Genomic DNA, 16,837 nt, shown 5'->3' with positions numbered 1-16,837 from the left:
GAGGAAAGAAGTCAATAACCACTAGAGTTATATTCTCAATTGCCAAGGATCTCGACATGCTGATTTTCAAAGCCTTCCCCTATATTAAGTGGTCTAGTAACTGGAAAGAGCTCTTATCTATGGTTGAGAGCTGCACTCATGTTATGAAGGCTATTCAAGTTACATGGCATAAACCTCCTTGCAATTTAGTAAAGATAAACATTGATAGAAGTGCCTTAGATAACCTAGGAAGAATATGGGCTAGGGGTATCCTAAGGGATCATAGAGGGAAGCTCATTTATGCCTCCGCAGCACCACTTGGTTTTTATTCTAACAACCAAGCTAAGGTACAGGCTGCAGTATTGGGCATCACTTGGTGCATTCAACATGGATATAGTAGGGTACTTTTGGAGGTAGACTTAGAGCTTCGTATTCAATGGCTAAGATGGGAATTCAAACCACCTTGGTCCATCAAAGACTACATCAATGAGCTACAAGACTTGATCAATTTCCTGGACTACTTTCAATGTAAGCACATATTTAGGGAAGCAGATTATCCTCTGATACTTTCTCTAAACATAGTCATAAGATTGACAGGACCTACCAGATCTATAATATTCAGCAACTTTCTAAAGAGACAAGAGGGTACTACATATTTGACAAGCTGGGCATTTCAAGCTTCAGAAGACAAAAGCTGAAAAGGATTAGAGAACCTCCATAGATGGCTGGCCGGATATCCTAGTAGAACAGGTTTACCACTTGTTCCTTTTTGTATGTATTCTACTTGTTTTAAGCTATAGGCAGTAGGTGTAGCTTATTAGAAGAAGTCTTATTTTGCATAGGTTCTTTCTTTATAATATGTAAGGGGAGAGTCTCCCCTATTTACGCTTTCTTAGAATTAATGTATTGAGAGGAGTCCTCTCTTAGGTGCGTTTTTCTAAGTTCATTTTTATAGTATATGGGGGTGAGATAACTAGCCTTAGTAGGCTAGTCGACATATTTACCAATATAGGATTGGAGTTAAGGTCTATGTCCCCCTCCTTGTACTTTTGTTTTTATATATATGTTATGGCTTAGGGGTGTTTAGATCAACCCCTGACCGCCACGAGGGATTAGATCCTCGGGTTAGGTCTGTTTTCCCAAAAAAAAAAAATCAATCTCAAAAATAGATTTTTAAATGTGTTTTTACTCATGATCAAAATAATAATTAAGAGACTTCTCAACTCAACTCATTCTCAAAATTATAATTTAAACTTTTCAAACTCAACTCATGCTCAAACTCTTTCTCAATTAAATAATGAAAATAATCATTCTTTACCTCAAAATAATGCATAAAATATTTAATGCAAAATTCAACTAGGGTTCATGTGAATGCAAACATGAATACACATCTCAATTATTCAACTCATTAAAGTCATCAAAGTGTATTTAAATATAAATAAGAACTCAATAGAATTTATGTAGATAACTCAAGAATTCACTTCATCAGAATTGAAATTTCAAACTCAAAACTCAACTTGACTATATGAAGATGTAGGGCATGAGGACGAACTTAGTCCAACATTATGATAGCCTTACATACCTGGAACAAAGATTATCTAAGTGAAAGTCAAAGACCTTACTTGAAACTCTTGAATCCTAATTCTTTTCCTTCTCTCCAATGCTTTCTCTCAAAAGATTCTAAGTGTTAATGAAAGAAAAACCCCATTGGGTACTCATAAGGAGATAATTTTAGTCCCAAAATGGTATGGATTAAGTTTGGAAAAGAGAAAAAAAATCAAACTAGCCCTCATTAAAATTGAGTACTGGTTGCCTGCAGTCCCTTCTACGGACCGTAGGACTTTCTAGGGACCGTAGAAGGTCGATCGTAGAGACCATGGCCCAAAAATGAGACATTTTGAAAATTTCACAAGGGGTCTTTGACCACCCTTCTACGGGTCGTAGGGACCCTCTCGTATACTTGCTTGGGGATTTGGGACTGGGGTCTACGGATCCCTCTCTACAGGTCGTAGATCCTGATCATAGGGTCTTTGTGACAATTTATGTAGCTACTAAAATGGTTCACTTGGGCCTACGAGGGACTCCTACGGTTCATACAATCTTTGATTGCTCGTAAATAAGACTCGTAGAAAAGGGTCTTCGCACTATGAAGTTGGCTAAGTCTTGGGGGTTCCATGAGCCCTTTGCTATGGCTCGTAGAACACTTTACGGGCAATAGAGATGGGTCGTAGACTCCTGACAGTTTACTTTCCTCTTGATTTTCTCAGGGTTCTCTGAGTTTATCCAAATCAAAATATCACGGGGTGTTACATAAAATCATCTGCTTCTCTAATTGGAAGGTACTTTATTTTGCGTGTTTATTCGTCTTGAATATTTTTCTTTTATATATGATAGAGTAGTATCGTCAATAAGTAATTTTTCATACTCTTCAAAGCCAATAATTTTGAATAATGACTTAAAAATGATTATATTTTTTATGTCTATAATCATGCACTTCAATATTCGATCTAGAGCTTCAATTGTTTCTGCTTTAATTTGGGATAGATCATCAAAAATTTGCTCTTGCTTAACACTTTTGCTTCTTTTATTGCTATCTTCATCTTCAAAGGTTTTAAATAAAATTTTTTGTGAGATAATAGTGAATATTTCTATTTCTTTTTCAATAGTTTCACCTTGTATAGACCAATCATGTCTATTACATATTTCACAGTTTAAATCATTAGCCACTATCAGAAGAGCATCAGTTTCAACAAAATTATCCTTCCTAGTACTTCAAAAAAATATTGTCTTATTAAATTGGTCATTATTGAAGTGTTCTTTGCAATCAAAGACATTGATGCCACAACAAAAAAATTTCTCTACCTTCACTTTTTTTCTACATAATTTCTAAATTCTGGTCTTCTTCATATAAATCTGTCAAATTCGATGATTCTTTTTTTTTTTTAATTGATCATTCTTTCTTGGTCTTCTTCATTTATTACAGTTAAATTTAATGACTCTTCTTTTTCTTTTGATTCATTATTCTTTCTTTGCAATACCTCCTCCACTATCACATGTGTTTGTTGATTAAGATATATTTCATATATCACTAATTCATATTCTAGATCACCAAGTCTCTATGTATTCAGATTCTGAGTAGATTCGATATCTGTCTTTTTGGTTTGAAACTCTAAACTTAGAGATTTAATATATTTTCAATAACTTTAACTTCTTCTCATACTTCGCCATTGATGCTTAGACCATCGATAATTTCCTTAATTCTCGTAAAAAAATCTTTGATTGAACATGTTGCTTTCATCTGTGCCAATTCAAACTGTCTCCAAAGCTCTTGAAGTTTTCTCTCTTCACTTCTATATCACGTTGATGTGATTTTACTAAATTTTTCTAATTCTCCTTTGTTAATATTCATGAAAATATTCCTTATATACATGCAATTCTACCAGATTGTAAAGGTAGAAGCACGCTTTATAATCCAATTGTCTATTTTTCTCCAATTATGTAACTGTTTCACTAGTAAATATTATGTCTTCGGGGGATTTCTCGAACCCATTATCAATAATGGACCATAGTCTAACAACATTGAAAGAATTCTTCATCTATTGCTATCAAATTTCAAAATTATTTTTCCATCAAACAGATATAAGGGACAATTGAATAAATATGGAATACCATATTTTTTTTGTATGTATCGGATCTCACACAAGCTCTGGTACCAATTTGAAGGAAATAAACGTACACAACGGAATAATATATGTGCAAGTAAAAGACTTAATAAATATTATATAGAAGAAATTTATTAAGCTAGAGAGAAGAGATATGAGACTTTACTTAATAACTCAAAAACTCTTGTATCTCACTACTTTAAAATATGCAACAAGGCACCCCTATTTATAATACTAAGAAACCAAATGAAACTAGAACTAGAAAACTTATTTCTATATAAACTAGGACAAATAAATTCTAACTAGACATGAATTAAATAAATATCAAATAACTAATCTTAAAGAACTTAGGATTCTTTCTTGGATTTATTTCCTACCTATCTTTTGAGACAAACCTCTGTAATTTATAGTTTGTTTTTTATCTTTATTAAGTTACTTTAATAAAGTAGTCTTATTCTTACTCCGAAATCACAATAGAATATTTACTTATGCAAGTGGAACAATTTAAACATGTAGACCCCAAAGTTTGTCTCAAGAAAGATCATTAATAGGGTTACAATAACTTCATCACATTTTGTTTGTCCCAGGTCTGTACAACGGAATATTGGGTTATCAACAATATGGTATTCTGATTTTCTCAAATTTGATTTGTTGAAATTTTTAAAAAATATATTTTTAAAGAAATAAATTTCTTAAAAATGAAAAAATCAATTTCTCTAATGAAAGTATAGAAAACAAGTAACACAAGTGACATGCACATTAACAATGTCCTCCACACCTCATTTTCACTCCTATTGCCCACAGCCATCCCCCACCACCCTCTACTCTCCACCTTCACCTTCCATAATATTTATCTAGATTATATCAAATATTTTTAAAATAATATTTTTTTTATGTGCTAACTAACCAAAAAAAAGCACTATTTTTCTAGAAAAATACTGAACACGCCCAATGTGAAAAGTCTAACAATAGAAAGTGAGTAAAGCAGATTAGCTTGACATAGGTAGAGTCCGAACATTTTGAGTAAAACATAATTAAGTACTATTGTATCAAGAAAGAATAATTTAATATAATATTAACTATAGCAATAGTATTTAAACAAGATGTAGGAGGAAACCAAGGGAATGGTGATTTGATGTCAGTACTAATGATGATTTGATTAATATTAAATAAATAGTTATACCAGATGGAAAAACAAGGACAAAATAAGTGGGGAGAGATGGTAGAGCATATCTATTATAGATTGTGGGCACATGCAAAACTACAGTATGCATTACTCCTCACGATTTGTCTTAACTAATCGCTTCAAAATATATTGTTCTTTTCTCTTTATTTTGTGTTTTGCTGGCATTAACAAAAAAGAATAAAATAAAAGAAAACAAACCACCCTACACTTCTATATCAATCCAACTAGACACCAAATCAACCACACAATCCTATAAAAAAAAAAGAGATTCTCTAATAAATTATTTTGTTATAGTACACAGGGACTTGTACCAAATCCTCCCATAAAGGGTTGAGAGTCTCTTTGCTTCTCTGCATCTAGGATTAATTAAAAAAACGAATCATCCAAAGATTCTTAAGAAAAAGAGATTGATCTCATTATCACATTTTATATTGTCATTGTGATTTTCTGTAGGCTAATTATTAAATGGATGGCCCAAATTCAGCCACTTTTATTATTATGAAATTTATAATTATAAAATGAACATTACTTACTGCTAAAATCGAAACAATGCTAGCTGATTTTTTTGTGTAAATATATTCATCAATGACATATTTATTATAGCATATTTTTTAAAAGTTAATAGGCTATAGCCTAATTAAATGCATTGTATTTAATCAGAAAGGTGGAAACAACACAAAGAGAACCAATCCTTACCTCCAAAATACATCATGAGAAAGGTGCTAAAACAGGGAGTTAAAATCTTCCTATTTAGCTAAAACTATACAATTTTAAGTAACAAAAAAGCTGATTTTGACATATCAAAATCGTATTGAAGACAATTGTCATTTACCCATCAAGACTCATGAAGAGAAGACTCCTGGCTAGCATTGGCTTAAAACATCCCTTATCTCTCTGCCAACTACTAAACTAGTAATAACCATAACTTAACCGTTAAGACTTACATTACGAAAAATAAATACTCCAGTTCATAAAAGTAGACTTAATTAAATAAAGTGTATTCCATGACGTCAAGCTTTATTTTATTCCCACTAATATGACAATTTAATTGAGATTCAAACTACGCAAATTTTGACCAATATTTTAAAATATATTTTTTATCATAATTAAATGAGAAAATTATAATTTATAGTATTTTTGATAGTTCTTGAATATTTTAATTTTAATTTTAACTTATTGAGTTAATCTAATTCAATTTAACTTCAAAGATTAGTTAAATTAATTCACGAAATGAAAATTATCACATAAATTGAGAAGGAGGATTACTAGCGCCTAAAGATTTATTAGTTGGGTTTATATTAAGCTTTAGTTTGTCCATTTTAGATTTTATTACTGAGATTGTTATTATGTTATTAGCTTGCCTACCAAGAATCTTAATTAATCCACTGTTCCTCTAAGTTTACTTTATTTTCTCATTTTCTAGGTTTACTCCTCCAAAAGCTTTCACCATTTTTTCATATACTCTCAAGTCTCAATTAATTAAATAAAAAATTTAAGCATAAAAACAAATTATGTGATAAGCAAAAGGATTTGAACTCTTAGGGGTCATTTGGTGGCTAGTTAGGAGATAAGTTATTCATGCATAAGCTCTTAGTCCATGCATAAATAATATCATGTTAGTAGCTAGTTAGGAGGTAATTAGTTATTCATGCGTAAAATTAATTTGGTGTTTGACTTACAATTTAGAAACTCACATAACTAATACATGTATAAATTATAAGACAATCTATGTATGCAAGGTAAGATAATATATAAATATTCCCTCATAACTAATCTATATTACTAATTCCTTCATAACTCTAACTAACCCTAAATGATGTGTTAGTGAAACTGGGAAGGGGTTCGATTACGAACAGGTTGCAATAAATTAAAATGCAGAAGATCATATTTAGAACCTAAGAAACCTTCATCAACAAGTCCATAAAATTTCATACATCAAATAAAATCTAGGATCTTATATATTTTATGAGGTATATCACTATGTTTTTCTTCAGTATCACAAATAACATTAAAATTCTCACCAACACACCATAGAGCATCGATCATAAGACTCTGAGCTATTAAATTACTCCATAAATTAGTTCTTTCGGTAGAGGTGCATTTAGCATAAACTACATATATATATAGAAGTCCTTATCATCCACTCCATTATTCACATTGAGTTTAATAATCTGACCTTCGTTAATAATTATACTTGGATAGTTAAACTTCTAAAAATATCATATTTGCTTATTATCATTAGATAGGCATCATTGGATCCCTAAGAATCTTTTGTACCCCTTTATTAAATCCTTCTGTATAAAAGGTTAAAAGATTGCAACAAAATTTATATGATTTCTGATAATTAACATTTTTAGCATGTAATTGATTTTTTTAGTTCTTATTCCCCTAATGTTCCAGAAGATTATATTTATTAGAAAAATATTAAGATGGTGAAACATTTTTCTCACCTCTATTCTTGGTAGAAGTGAAAGTATTGTTTCTGAGATTTTGTCACTTTTTCAGTGTCTGCTTTTTCCTCTTTTAGAGATATTTGAATCTTCTTTGTTCACATTTTGTTTCTTGATGTGATTTTCCATTATTAGGACAATCATTTTAAGCTCTACCATTCGATTGTGCTTTATATTTGTACCTTGTGCTATTTTGACTTAGATTAATTTTGAGAATCAAGACAAAATTCTGAGGAAAGTGAGCTGCCACAGGTCTACGACCCGTCTCTATGGCATGCAGAGTGTTCTATGAGCTGTAGGAATGGACTAGTGCAACCCCCAAGACTTAGCTACGTTTCAGAGTCAAAAGATCTGTTCTACGAGCCAGGTATACGATCTGTCATCTATTTTATGATCCGTAGTAATCAATTGTAGACTTTAGTGTCACATTCCAATAGCTACTGTAATGTGCACAAAGTTCCTATGAATGGGTTTCATGACCCGTAAGAAGTTGTACGAGCCGTTGAAAGGGGTTCGTAGACCTCTACCCTAAATATCAATCAAGTTATACAGTTAGTCCTTAGGAACCGTCAACAAGTTTACGACCCATAGAAGTTTGGTCATGGACCCACTAGGCCTCAAACCAGTAAGCTCCAAACTTGGTACCTAGATTCTACGACCGACCTTCTACGGTACATACAAAGCCCTGCGGTCCGTAGAAGTGCTCGCTGCGACCTTAGACAATTTTTAAGTAGGGGTATTTATGATTTTTCCACCTTTCCCAAAACTAAACCCAAGTCATTTTGGAACTAAAATTAGTACCTTATTAGTACCCAACGGAGTTTTTCTCTCATTAACACTTACAATATTTTGAGAGAAAGAATTGGAGAGAAGAAGAAAAGCTAGGGTTCAAGAGATTCAAGCAAGATCTTCGAGTTTCGCTTGGATAATCATCATTTAAGGTATGTAAGACTATCATAACATTGGACTAAGTTTGTTGTCATGACCCAAACTAGGCCCTAGGTGCGACATAACGATTAAAATCCCGAAGGACCCCAACCAAGACTCTTAGTATATCATTCATGAGCATACATAAGATAAGTAAAACAATAAATCTAAATCATAGACACAGAAGCATAGTCTCGAAGTACGGAATGGAAGACAACATAGGCTCTAAACATCCAACATGCCTCTACTAGTCTAGATGAAGCATAAGAAAAGCTCCTAGCTCACCTAACATACGAAAGTAAAAGTCATATGTAATAATAAAAATATAAGTGTCTTGTCCTCAGAGCACGAGGACTCACCAACAATAGAAATAATACTAAATCTCTACCCATGAGTGGAATGTACGTGATCATCCGACTCTACATTATGATACAGTGTAGGCAAAAAGTATGTGTTAGTGTATGGAATACACTAAGTATGTGAGAAGTATGCAATGCGTGGCATAAAACAAGATAGTACACTGACCAAGCTTAAATCATATTAAAATAACTTTTAAAAACATCATAAGACATAAAACATGGTCAATTCATAACTCATAAGTAAACCATAAGGAAGGATGTGAGGTAGTCATGTCATGGGCATTTGTGGAAGAGACCGTCAACCGACATATAACTATGTGAGCTATAATATGAAGTCCGATGTATTTCCCCATTGAAGAGGGGCCCAATATATCTTCCTAGGATATAAAGACATTATCATCATGAGAACTGAGTACTCGCCTCTAGTTCTTAGACTTGTTGCTTGCCTCTAGTCTTTGAGATTGGGTACTCGTCTCTAATCTCCTTTAATCCTACGATGACACATAGTTATGGAACATGGGTAATCTCCACTAGTCCACTCGGTGCTAAGTACAACACCCAATGAAATGTCATTTATAATACAAATATATCATAGGAATAGTTCGTGAAATACATTAGAAAAGGCAATAATCTATACAAATCCACATAATATAATAATCATCATAAATCATAAATTTTTCATAAATCATGGTTCATAAAACTTGTTTATTGAGATAGCTCATTATCATATGATTCCTGTATTGTGGGTGTAGGCCTTCCATCATTATAAATCCTTTCTCATAAAGAGTACCATTAGGGTCTCAAGTCATCATATCATTAGTTTGCCTGAAACATCATAGAACATCATTCAAAACTTTTCATTATTCATTCATAAATCTTGAAAATCATTCATAAAACATTCATTGAAAACACTTGAAAATAATAATCATAACTCATAAATCATACTTCAAACTAGCATATAGCATCGGTCTTTGAAATTTATCTTGAAAACATGCAATGTCACGTGAATTATGCAAAATTTGATCATAAATCATAAGATATATCATGAATAAGAAGATCCAATGCAACATAATAGATTTAGGGTTTTGAGAAGAAGAAATGTAACACCCCCTAAAAATGATGTATATGATGTTCTAATTCTCGATGAAAATGATATATCTTTTGTATTTTGGGAATACCTTTTAATAGGATGATCCAAATTAGGTGATTAAAATTTCTAAATAATTCGAACATCATTACCTACAACTTTTGTAGACCATATTTTAAGTTTGGGAGGTTAAGTAGGTCAAATAAATTAATTGTTGTAAGACATGACGCTGTGATAAAATAGAGTATTTGTATAAGAAAAATCATATCTCACTGTTGGATGCGCCAAATTGATTGACTCTTGAACAACATGAAAATAGACTTCAAGAGAAACAATTCATATTAAGACACCAAATCTTAATCAGGAAGTTATATTTTTTAAACGCAACTCCGAAAAAGGGTATTCCGTTAAAAGAAGGTTCATCTCACAACCATGGAAAGATCTAGATCCATTTGACATCACCCATGATATCAATAGTTCTCCATTTGAAATCATCCATGACATCACACTCTTCCATTAAAATTTTAGATTTTTCTTCATAATTATTTTAATTATTGTTAGGTCCCTCCTTCACACCTATAAATACCCACCTTATTTCATCATTTTATTCATCAAGTTTTCTCAAGCAACTCTTCTCTCTATACACTCCTTTACTCATTCTCAAAATATAGTTTTAGTTTCTAGTATTGTAGAAATACTATTCCGGTGATTCATATACTGCGGATAGTACACAAAATGCTCCGGCGATGAAAAAAGGATAGGATTCAAGAGTGTTTATTAAGTCCTTCGATTCTGAGTAACACTTTGGATTTCAGGTATGTAAGACTTCAATGAGAGTATTCCTTCCATTATCAAAGTGTTTTGATTATATGATAAATTATATTTATTTTATTTAAACTTTACTCTAAGTTATGTGGGTGTTTATCCATGGATTCTTCCACCCATGTATTCCAAAATTCTTTCAACTAAATCTCTTGATTTCAAGTAATATTTTCTTATGGGTAATTCTTATTTCTACTTAATAGCATAAATCATGGTTAAACTAATGATTAATGGTCTATTTAGATGCAAAATAATTTCATATGTATGAATTGATGGATTTCAAGTATTTTTCCATATTTAGCTCTATAAAGGTTCTTGAAATTCATGGTGGGTTGTTTAAAGCATGATTTTTAATTAATAAATTTCAAATTATTTATTAATAATTTCATTTACATACATGTTTGAAAGTTGAAGTGATTTAAACCCACCTAGTTTTACTATATTTTCAATAAAGTTTGACTTGAAAGCCTTGACTCCAAATGAATGTTTGTGAAAGCAATATTTATGATCAAAAGGGAGTCTTATGAAAATAAAGAACGATTCAATGATATGAATGATGGATTCTTTATGCTATAAGGATAATTCTTGCATATTTGAATCACCAAATATTTTAATGAGCTATTCTACCGAATATCATGTTTTGAATTCTCAAGCTATATGCTATGAATATTTTGAGGTATTAAACTATTTCGTGGGATTGACTTAGCACCGAATGAGTCATTGAGGTGGAATTCAAAAGGGGAATCCTAGTAGCAACCCTTTGTCTCATTAACTATGTGCCAACTTAGGAGCCCTTGTAGGCTTAGGCTAATGGATCCATTAATAGCCCGTAAAGTTAAAGTTAAAGAAATAAATAAAGTTGATGGAGTTTTACTTGGAAAGTAGTCTTCCCGGCCAACGTAAGGGGTTATGTTGGATTCCATTAATATTTCGCATGGTCTTCAATGTCGGTTATGGTCATTTTCCCACAATATGAATGTTTTAAAGGATATCTATATGATTTATTATGCATGCATTGCATTATGTTTTATACTACATAAATGTTTTAATGTTTCCTCAATGTTCATGCATGCTTACATACTTAGTACATTTAAAGTACTAACGCATACTCTTTTTCCTACGTGATATCACCATGTAGGGACCGATGCTCCTCCTCATTCTCCTTCACGTGGTTAGTTGAGATTTCATTTGTAGACTACTTTTCGTGAGTTCCCATGTTTTGGGAACAATACTCCTATATCTTTCTAGCTTATGATATGTTGAGATCTTTAGACACTTACTATGACATTTCTTTCTATTATGATTGAGGGTGCGCTAGGACCTTGTCTTAGCCCCCTTAAATATAAAAGTTAGAGGTATTATTGGACATATATAGATTGAAAATTTACTATTATGATTTCCGCTTTATTATTTATTGTCATTACCTATGAAAGGCTAAAAGAATGCTAAGAGGCTTGTTTGAGATACTTTTGGGTTCCTCATTTGCCATGTGACGTCTAGGCCCTAGACTTGGGTCATGAAAAACATGATATCAGATCCTGAGGTTTTGATGATCCTCGGAGTCCAACATACTGCATCAAATAGGATCTTGTTCATTGTTGTGAAGTATGCCATAACTATGAATAGGAGACTATAAGACGTTTAGGAAAGTTTTCACTTCTTTCAAATTCATGTTGTGCCTTAGAGTGTCCTAAGATTTCCTTTAATTAATGACTCATTTTGTGATCTCTAGATAATGACTCATGGAAGAGCACCTCTAAGAGCAAGGGTTGACAATGAGGACCAAGCTCCTTCGGTTCCCAATGCCCTACATCATGAGGAAGGGGTAACTAATGTCGAGTTTCACAATATCATTACTTTTTTGACTCAAGTCGTAGCCAACCAAGGGCATCAAGGTGTTTCTCCTCCCCAAATGCAAAATCCGGCCTCTAGGATCAGGATTTCCAAAAGATAAATCCTCTCGATTTCAATGGTTCTAAACTAGATGATGACCCTATGGAGTTTATTGATGAGGTGTACCAAATTATGGCTATCATTGGTGTGCCACCAAGTGAGAAGGCTGAGCTAGTGGCCTATCAACTCAATGGTATGGCTCGAGTGTGGTACAAATAATAGGTTGTTGAGAGGGATGAAGAAATAGGGCCGATTGGATGAGAAGTGTTCAAAGGTGCCTTCCTAGACCCCTTATTCCCATTGGAGCTAAGGGAGGCCATAGTCCAAGAGTTCATCAACCTCCATCAAGGGAGTATAAGCGTGAGGGAGTATGCCCTCAAATTCACTAAGTTGTCAAAGTATGCTCCCTTTATGGTCTCCGATCCAAGAGCTAGGATGAGTAATTTTATTTTCGGTGTCTCAAGCTTGGTGTCCAAGGAGTGCAAAATGCCCATGTTGGTCAAGAAGATGGACATCTCTCGATTAATGACTTACGTAGAGCAAATTGAAAAAGAGAAGCTGAGAGAGAGAGAGATCAAGGGGGTTCAAAAAGGCTAGAGTGGATGGTGGAGGATTTAACCCTCAAAGGTACGGTTATGATAACAATGGAAAAAGCCAAGATGGGAAACGGTTTGTGGTAAAAGGTTCCTCCAATACTCCTCTTACAATGTTCAATAAGGATAAGGGTTCTAAACCAATGGTTCCAAGAGAGAATGTTGCTGCTCAAACATTCCTCACTTGCAAAAAGTGTGGAAAGACTCACAAAGGGTAATGCTTAGCCGGCTCCAATGCATGCTTTAAGTATGGAAATTTGGGCCACTATGCTAAGGATCATAGAGATGGTGGTGGTAGGCCTCAAGGCCAAATTACTCATGGTCAACAAGACCAAGGAGGTGTCTAACGCACCAACCGCTTTTACGCCTTGCTTGGAAGACGAGAGGTTGAGGACGTACCCAATGTCATTACTGGTATGTTAAAGTTCTTTGATTTTAATGTGTATGAACTATTAGATCTGGGTACAAATTTATCATTTGTTACTCCATTCCTTTCTAATAGGTTTGATGTGTTACCCAAAATATTATTAGAGCCTTATTTGGTGTCTACCCTCGTTGGTGAGTCGGTTATTGCTAGAAAGGTCTATAGAGGTTGTCTCATATTTATCTTACACTAAGTTGTTCCTTGTGACCTCATTGAGCTTGACATGGTAGATTTCGATGTCATTCTTGGGATGGATTAGTTAGATGCATCTTATGTTTCCATATATTGTAGGACTCATCAATTCAAGTTCCAATTTCTAAATGAGTCCATCATTGAATGGGAGGATCGTGATTCGGTGGTGAAGGGTAAGTTCATTTCTTATCTTAAGGCCCAAAAAATAATTTCTAAGGGTTGTATTTACCACATTGTGAGGGTTAGGGATGTCGACTCTGAAAGTCCTCCTCTTGAGTCGGTTCCCATAGTCAATGAGTTCCCTGATGTCTTTCCTGATGACCTTTCCGGTATCCCTCCCAAAAGGGAAGTTGATTTTGGTATTGATCTTCTCCCCGATACCCAACCTATCTCTATTCCTCCTTATCGGACGGCCCCAACAGAATTGAAAGAGTTGAAGGAATAATTAAATTTCTTGCTAGAAAAGGGGTTTATAAGACCAAGTATTTTACCGTGGGGTGCTCCCATATTATTTGTGAGAAAGAAGGATGGGTCACTTTGAATATGCATAGACTACCAACAATTAAATAAGATGATCATTAAGAACAAGTACCCACTCCCTAGAATAGATGACTTATTTAATCAATTGCTAGGGGCAAGTCACTTATCCAAGATCAACCTTCGGTCTGGCTATCACCAACTACGGGCGAGGGAGTGTGACATTCCCAAAACAGCTTTTCGATTAAGGTATGGTCACTTTGAGTTTGTGGTAATGAGTTTTGGGTTGACGAATGCGCTAGCGGCGTTCATAGACTTTATGAATAGAGTTTTCAAACCTTACCTTGATACGTTTTTGGTGGTCTTCATTGATGATATTTTGATTTACTCTCGAGGTAAAGAAGAACATAAAAATCACTTGAGAGTTGTGCTGAAACATTGAGGGATAGGAAATTGTTTGCAAAATTTAGTAAGTGTGAATTTTTGTTGAAGGAGGTGACATTTCATAGTCACGTAGTGTTCGGTGATGGGATCAAGGTTGATCCTATAAAAATAGAGGCAGTCAAGAATTGGCCTAGACCATTGTCTCCTTCAGACATTAGAAGCTTCTTGGGTCTAGTCGGGTACTAAAGAAGGTTCGTTGAAGGGTTTTTCTTCCATCTCATCTCCTATGATGAAATTGACCCAAAAGAAAGCCAAATTCATATGAATGGATGAGTGTGAGAAGAGTTTCCATACCTTGAAATATCGACTAACCTTTGCTCCTATTTTGAATCTACCAGAAGGATTAGAAGGGTTTGTAGTTTATTGTGATGCTTCGAAGATTGGTTTAGGTTGTGTATTAATGCAAAATGACAATATCATAGCCTATGCTTCTAGACAATTAAAGGTGCATGAGCGTAACTACCCTACCCATGATCTTGAATTGGTGGTCGTTGTTTTTTCTCTGAAGATTTGGAGGCATTACCTTTATGGGATGAATGTGGATGTGTGTACCGATCATAAAAGTCTTCAATACGTGTTCACCCAAAAGGACCTTAATCTAAGGCAAAAGAGGTAGCTAGAACTCCTTAAGGACTATGACATGAGTGTGCACTATCATCCGGTAAAGCCAATATGGTTGCCGATGCACTTAGTAGAGTGTCTATAGGGAGTGTGGCCCATGTGGATGAAGGGAAGAGAGATTGGTGAAAGATGTTCACCGGTTGGCTAGATTAGGGATAAAGTTGTGTGGTACCGATGTGGTGGTATGATTGTTCAAAATAGGTTTGAATCCTTTTTTGGCGGTAGATAGAGGTCTTTTTCCAAGGGGGATATGGAATGCTATACTTCCAAAGTTGGCTATGTGTTTCGAATGTTGATGGCCTAAGGAGTTTGATCTTGATGGAGGCTCATAATTATAGATACTCCACTCATCCCAGTTTGACAAAAATGTACCAAGACTTAAAAGAGTTCTATTGGTGGGGTGGAATAAAGAAGGACATAGCAAGGTTCATTTTCAAATGTTTAAATTTCCAACAAGTGAAGGCCGAACATCAAAGGTCGGGTGGCCTAGCCCAAGACATTGAATCCCTACTTGGAAATGGGAAGATGTATATATAGATTTTGTAGTGGGTTTACCTCATACCCGAAAGTGTCATGATTCGATTTGGGTAATTATTGATAGAATGACTAAGTTGGCTCCACGAAAAAGTGGCAAAATTATTTAATTCCTGTTGCGTCACCATTAAAATGCTCCTAAGCCCCCTCTAATGCATCGCTGAGGCTATAAGAGTCTTACCCTAGGTTTTTATGGACGCAACTAAGGAAGAATCAAAGAAAATTCGATCCGGACCCTGGGTACCTAAAAAATCCATGGGACAACCTATTTATGACCAGTCAGTCTTCTAAGGAGGTTCGAGCGACTAACACACACAAAAAACTTGGTAAAATTGCTTAATTCCTATTGCATCGCAAATAAAATGCTCTTAAACCTCTCTAAAGTGTCGTCGGGGATAATAGATTCGTTCCCCAGGTCGTTACAAATGCTACTATAGAAGAATCCAAGATAATTTGACCCGGATCCCCGTCACCTCAAAACATCGTGGGCTAATACACGAAAAATTGGTAAAATTACCTAATTCCTATTGTGTCACAGTTTAGACTTCTTATACTGCCAAAGACTATGCTAAGTTGTATATTCGGGAGTTGGTGAGGTTGAATCCAAATGAATATTTATGAAAGCAATGTCTAAGATAAAAAGGGAGTCTTATAAAATAAAAGAATGATGAAATGTTATGAATGATGGATTATTTATGCTATAAGGATAATTCTTGCATATTTGAATCACCAAATATTTTAATGAGCTATTCTATCGAATATAATGTTTTGAATTCTCAATCTATATTCTATAAATATTTTGAAGTATTAAACTATTCTGTGGGATTGACTTAGCACCGAATGGGGTATTGAGGTAGGATTTAGAAAGGGAATCCTAGTAGCAACCTTTGTCTCATTAACTATGTGCCAACATAGGAGCCCTTGTAGGCTTAGGCTAATGGATCCATGAAAGCCTTAAAGTTAAAGTTAAAGAAATGAATGAAGTTGACGGAGTTCTACCCGGAAAGTAGTCTCCCCGGCTAACGTAGGAGTTATGTTGGATATCATGTAATAGCTCGCATGGTCTTAAATGTTGGTTATGGTCATTTTCCCACAAAATCAATGTTTTAAAGGATATCTATATCATTGATTATGCATGCATTGCATTATATTTTATATTACATAAATGTTTTAATATTTCCTCAATG

The 16,837-nt window shown here is 34.2% G+C and overlaps 1 protein-coding gene across 1 annotated transcript; it reads left to right on the top strand.

The window, feature by feature from the left end:
- The first annotated feature begins 56 nt into the window (after window positions 1–56).
- On the top strand, window positions 57–677 carry LOC129892820 (uncharacterized). The gene has a single exon (XM_055968362.1). The coding sequence runs from the start codon at window positions 57–59 to the stop codon at window positions 675–677; it is 621 nt and encodes a 206-aa protein (XP_055824337.1).
- The last annotated feature ends 16,160 nt before the right edge of the window (window positions 678–16,837 follow it).

Source organism: Solanum dulcamara, chromosome 6 (assembly GCF_947179165.1).
Source record: "Solanum dulcamara chromosome 6, daSolDulc1.2, whole genome shotgun sequence".
Classification (NCBI taxonomy): domain Eukaryota; kingdom Viridiplantae; phylum Streptophyta; class Magnoliopsida; order Solanales; family Solanaceae; genus Solanum; species Solanum dulcamara.
Note: the sequence above shows the minus strand (reverse complement) of the source record. Positions and strands in the feature narration are given on the sequence as shown.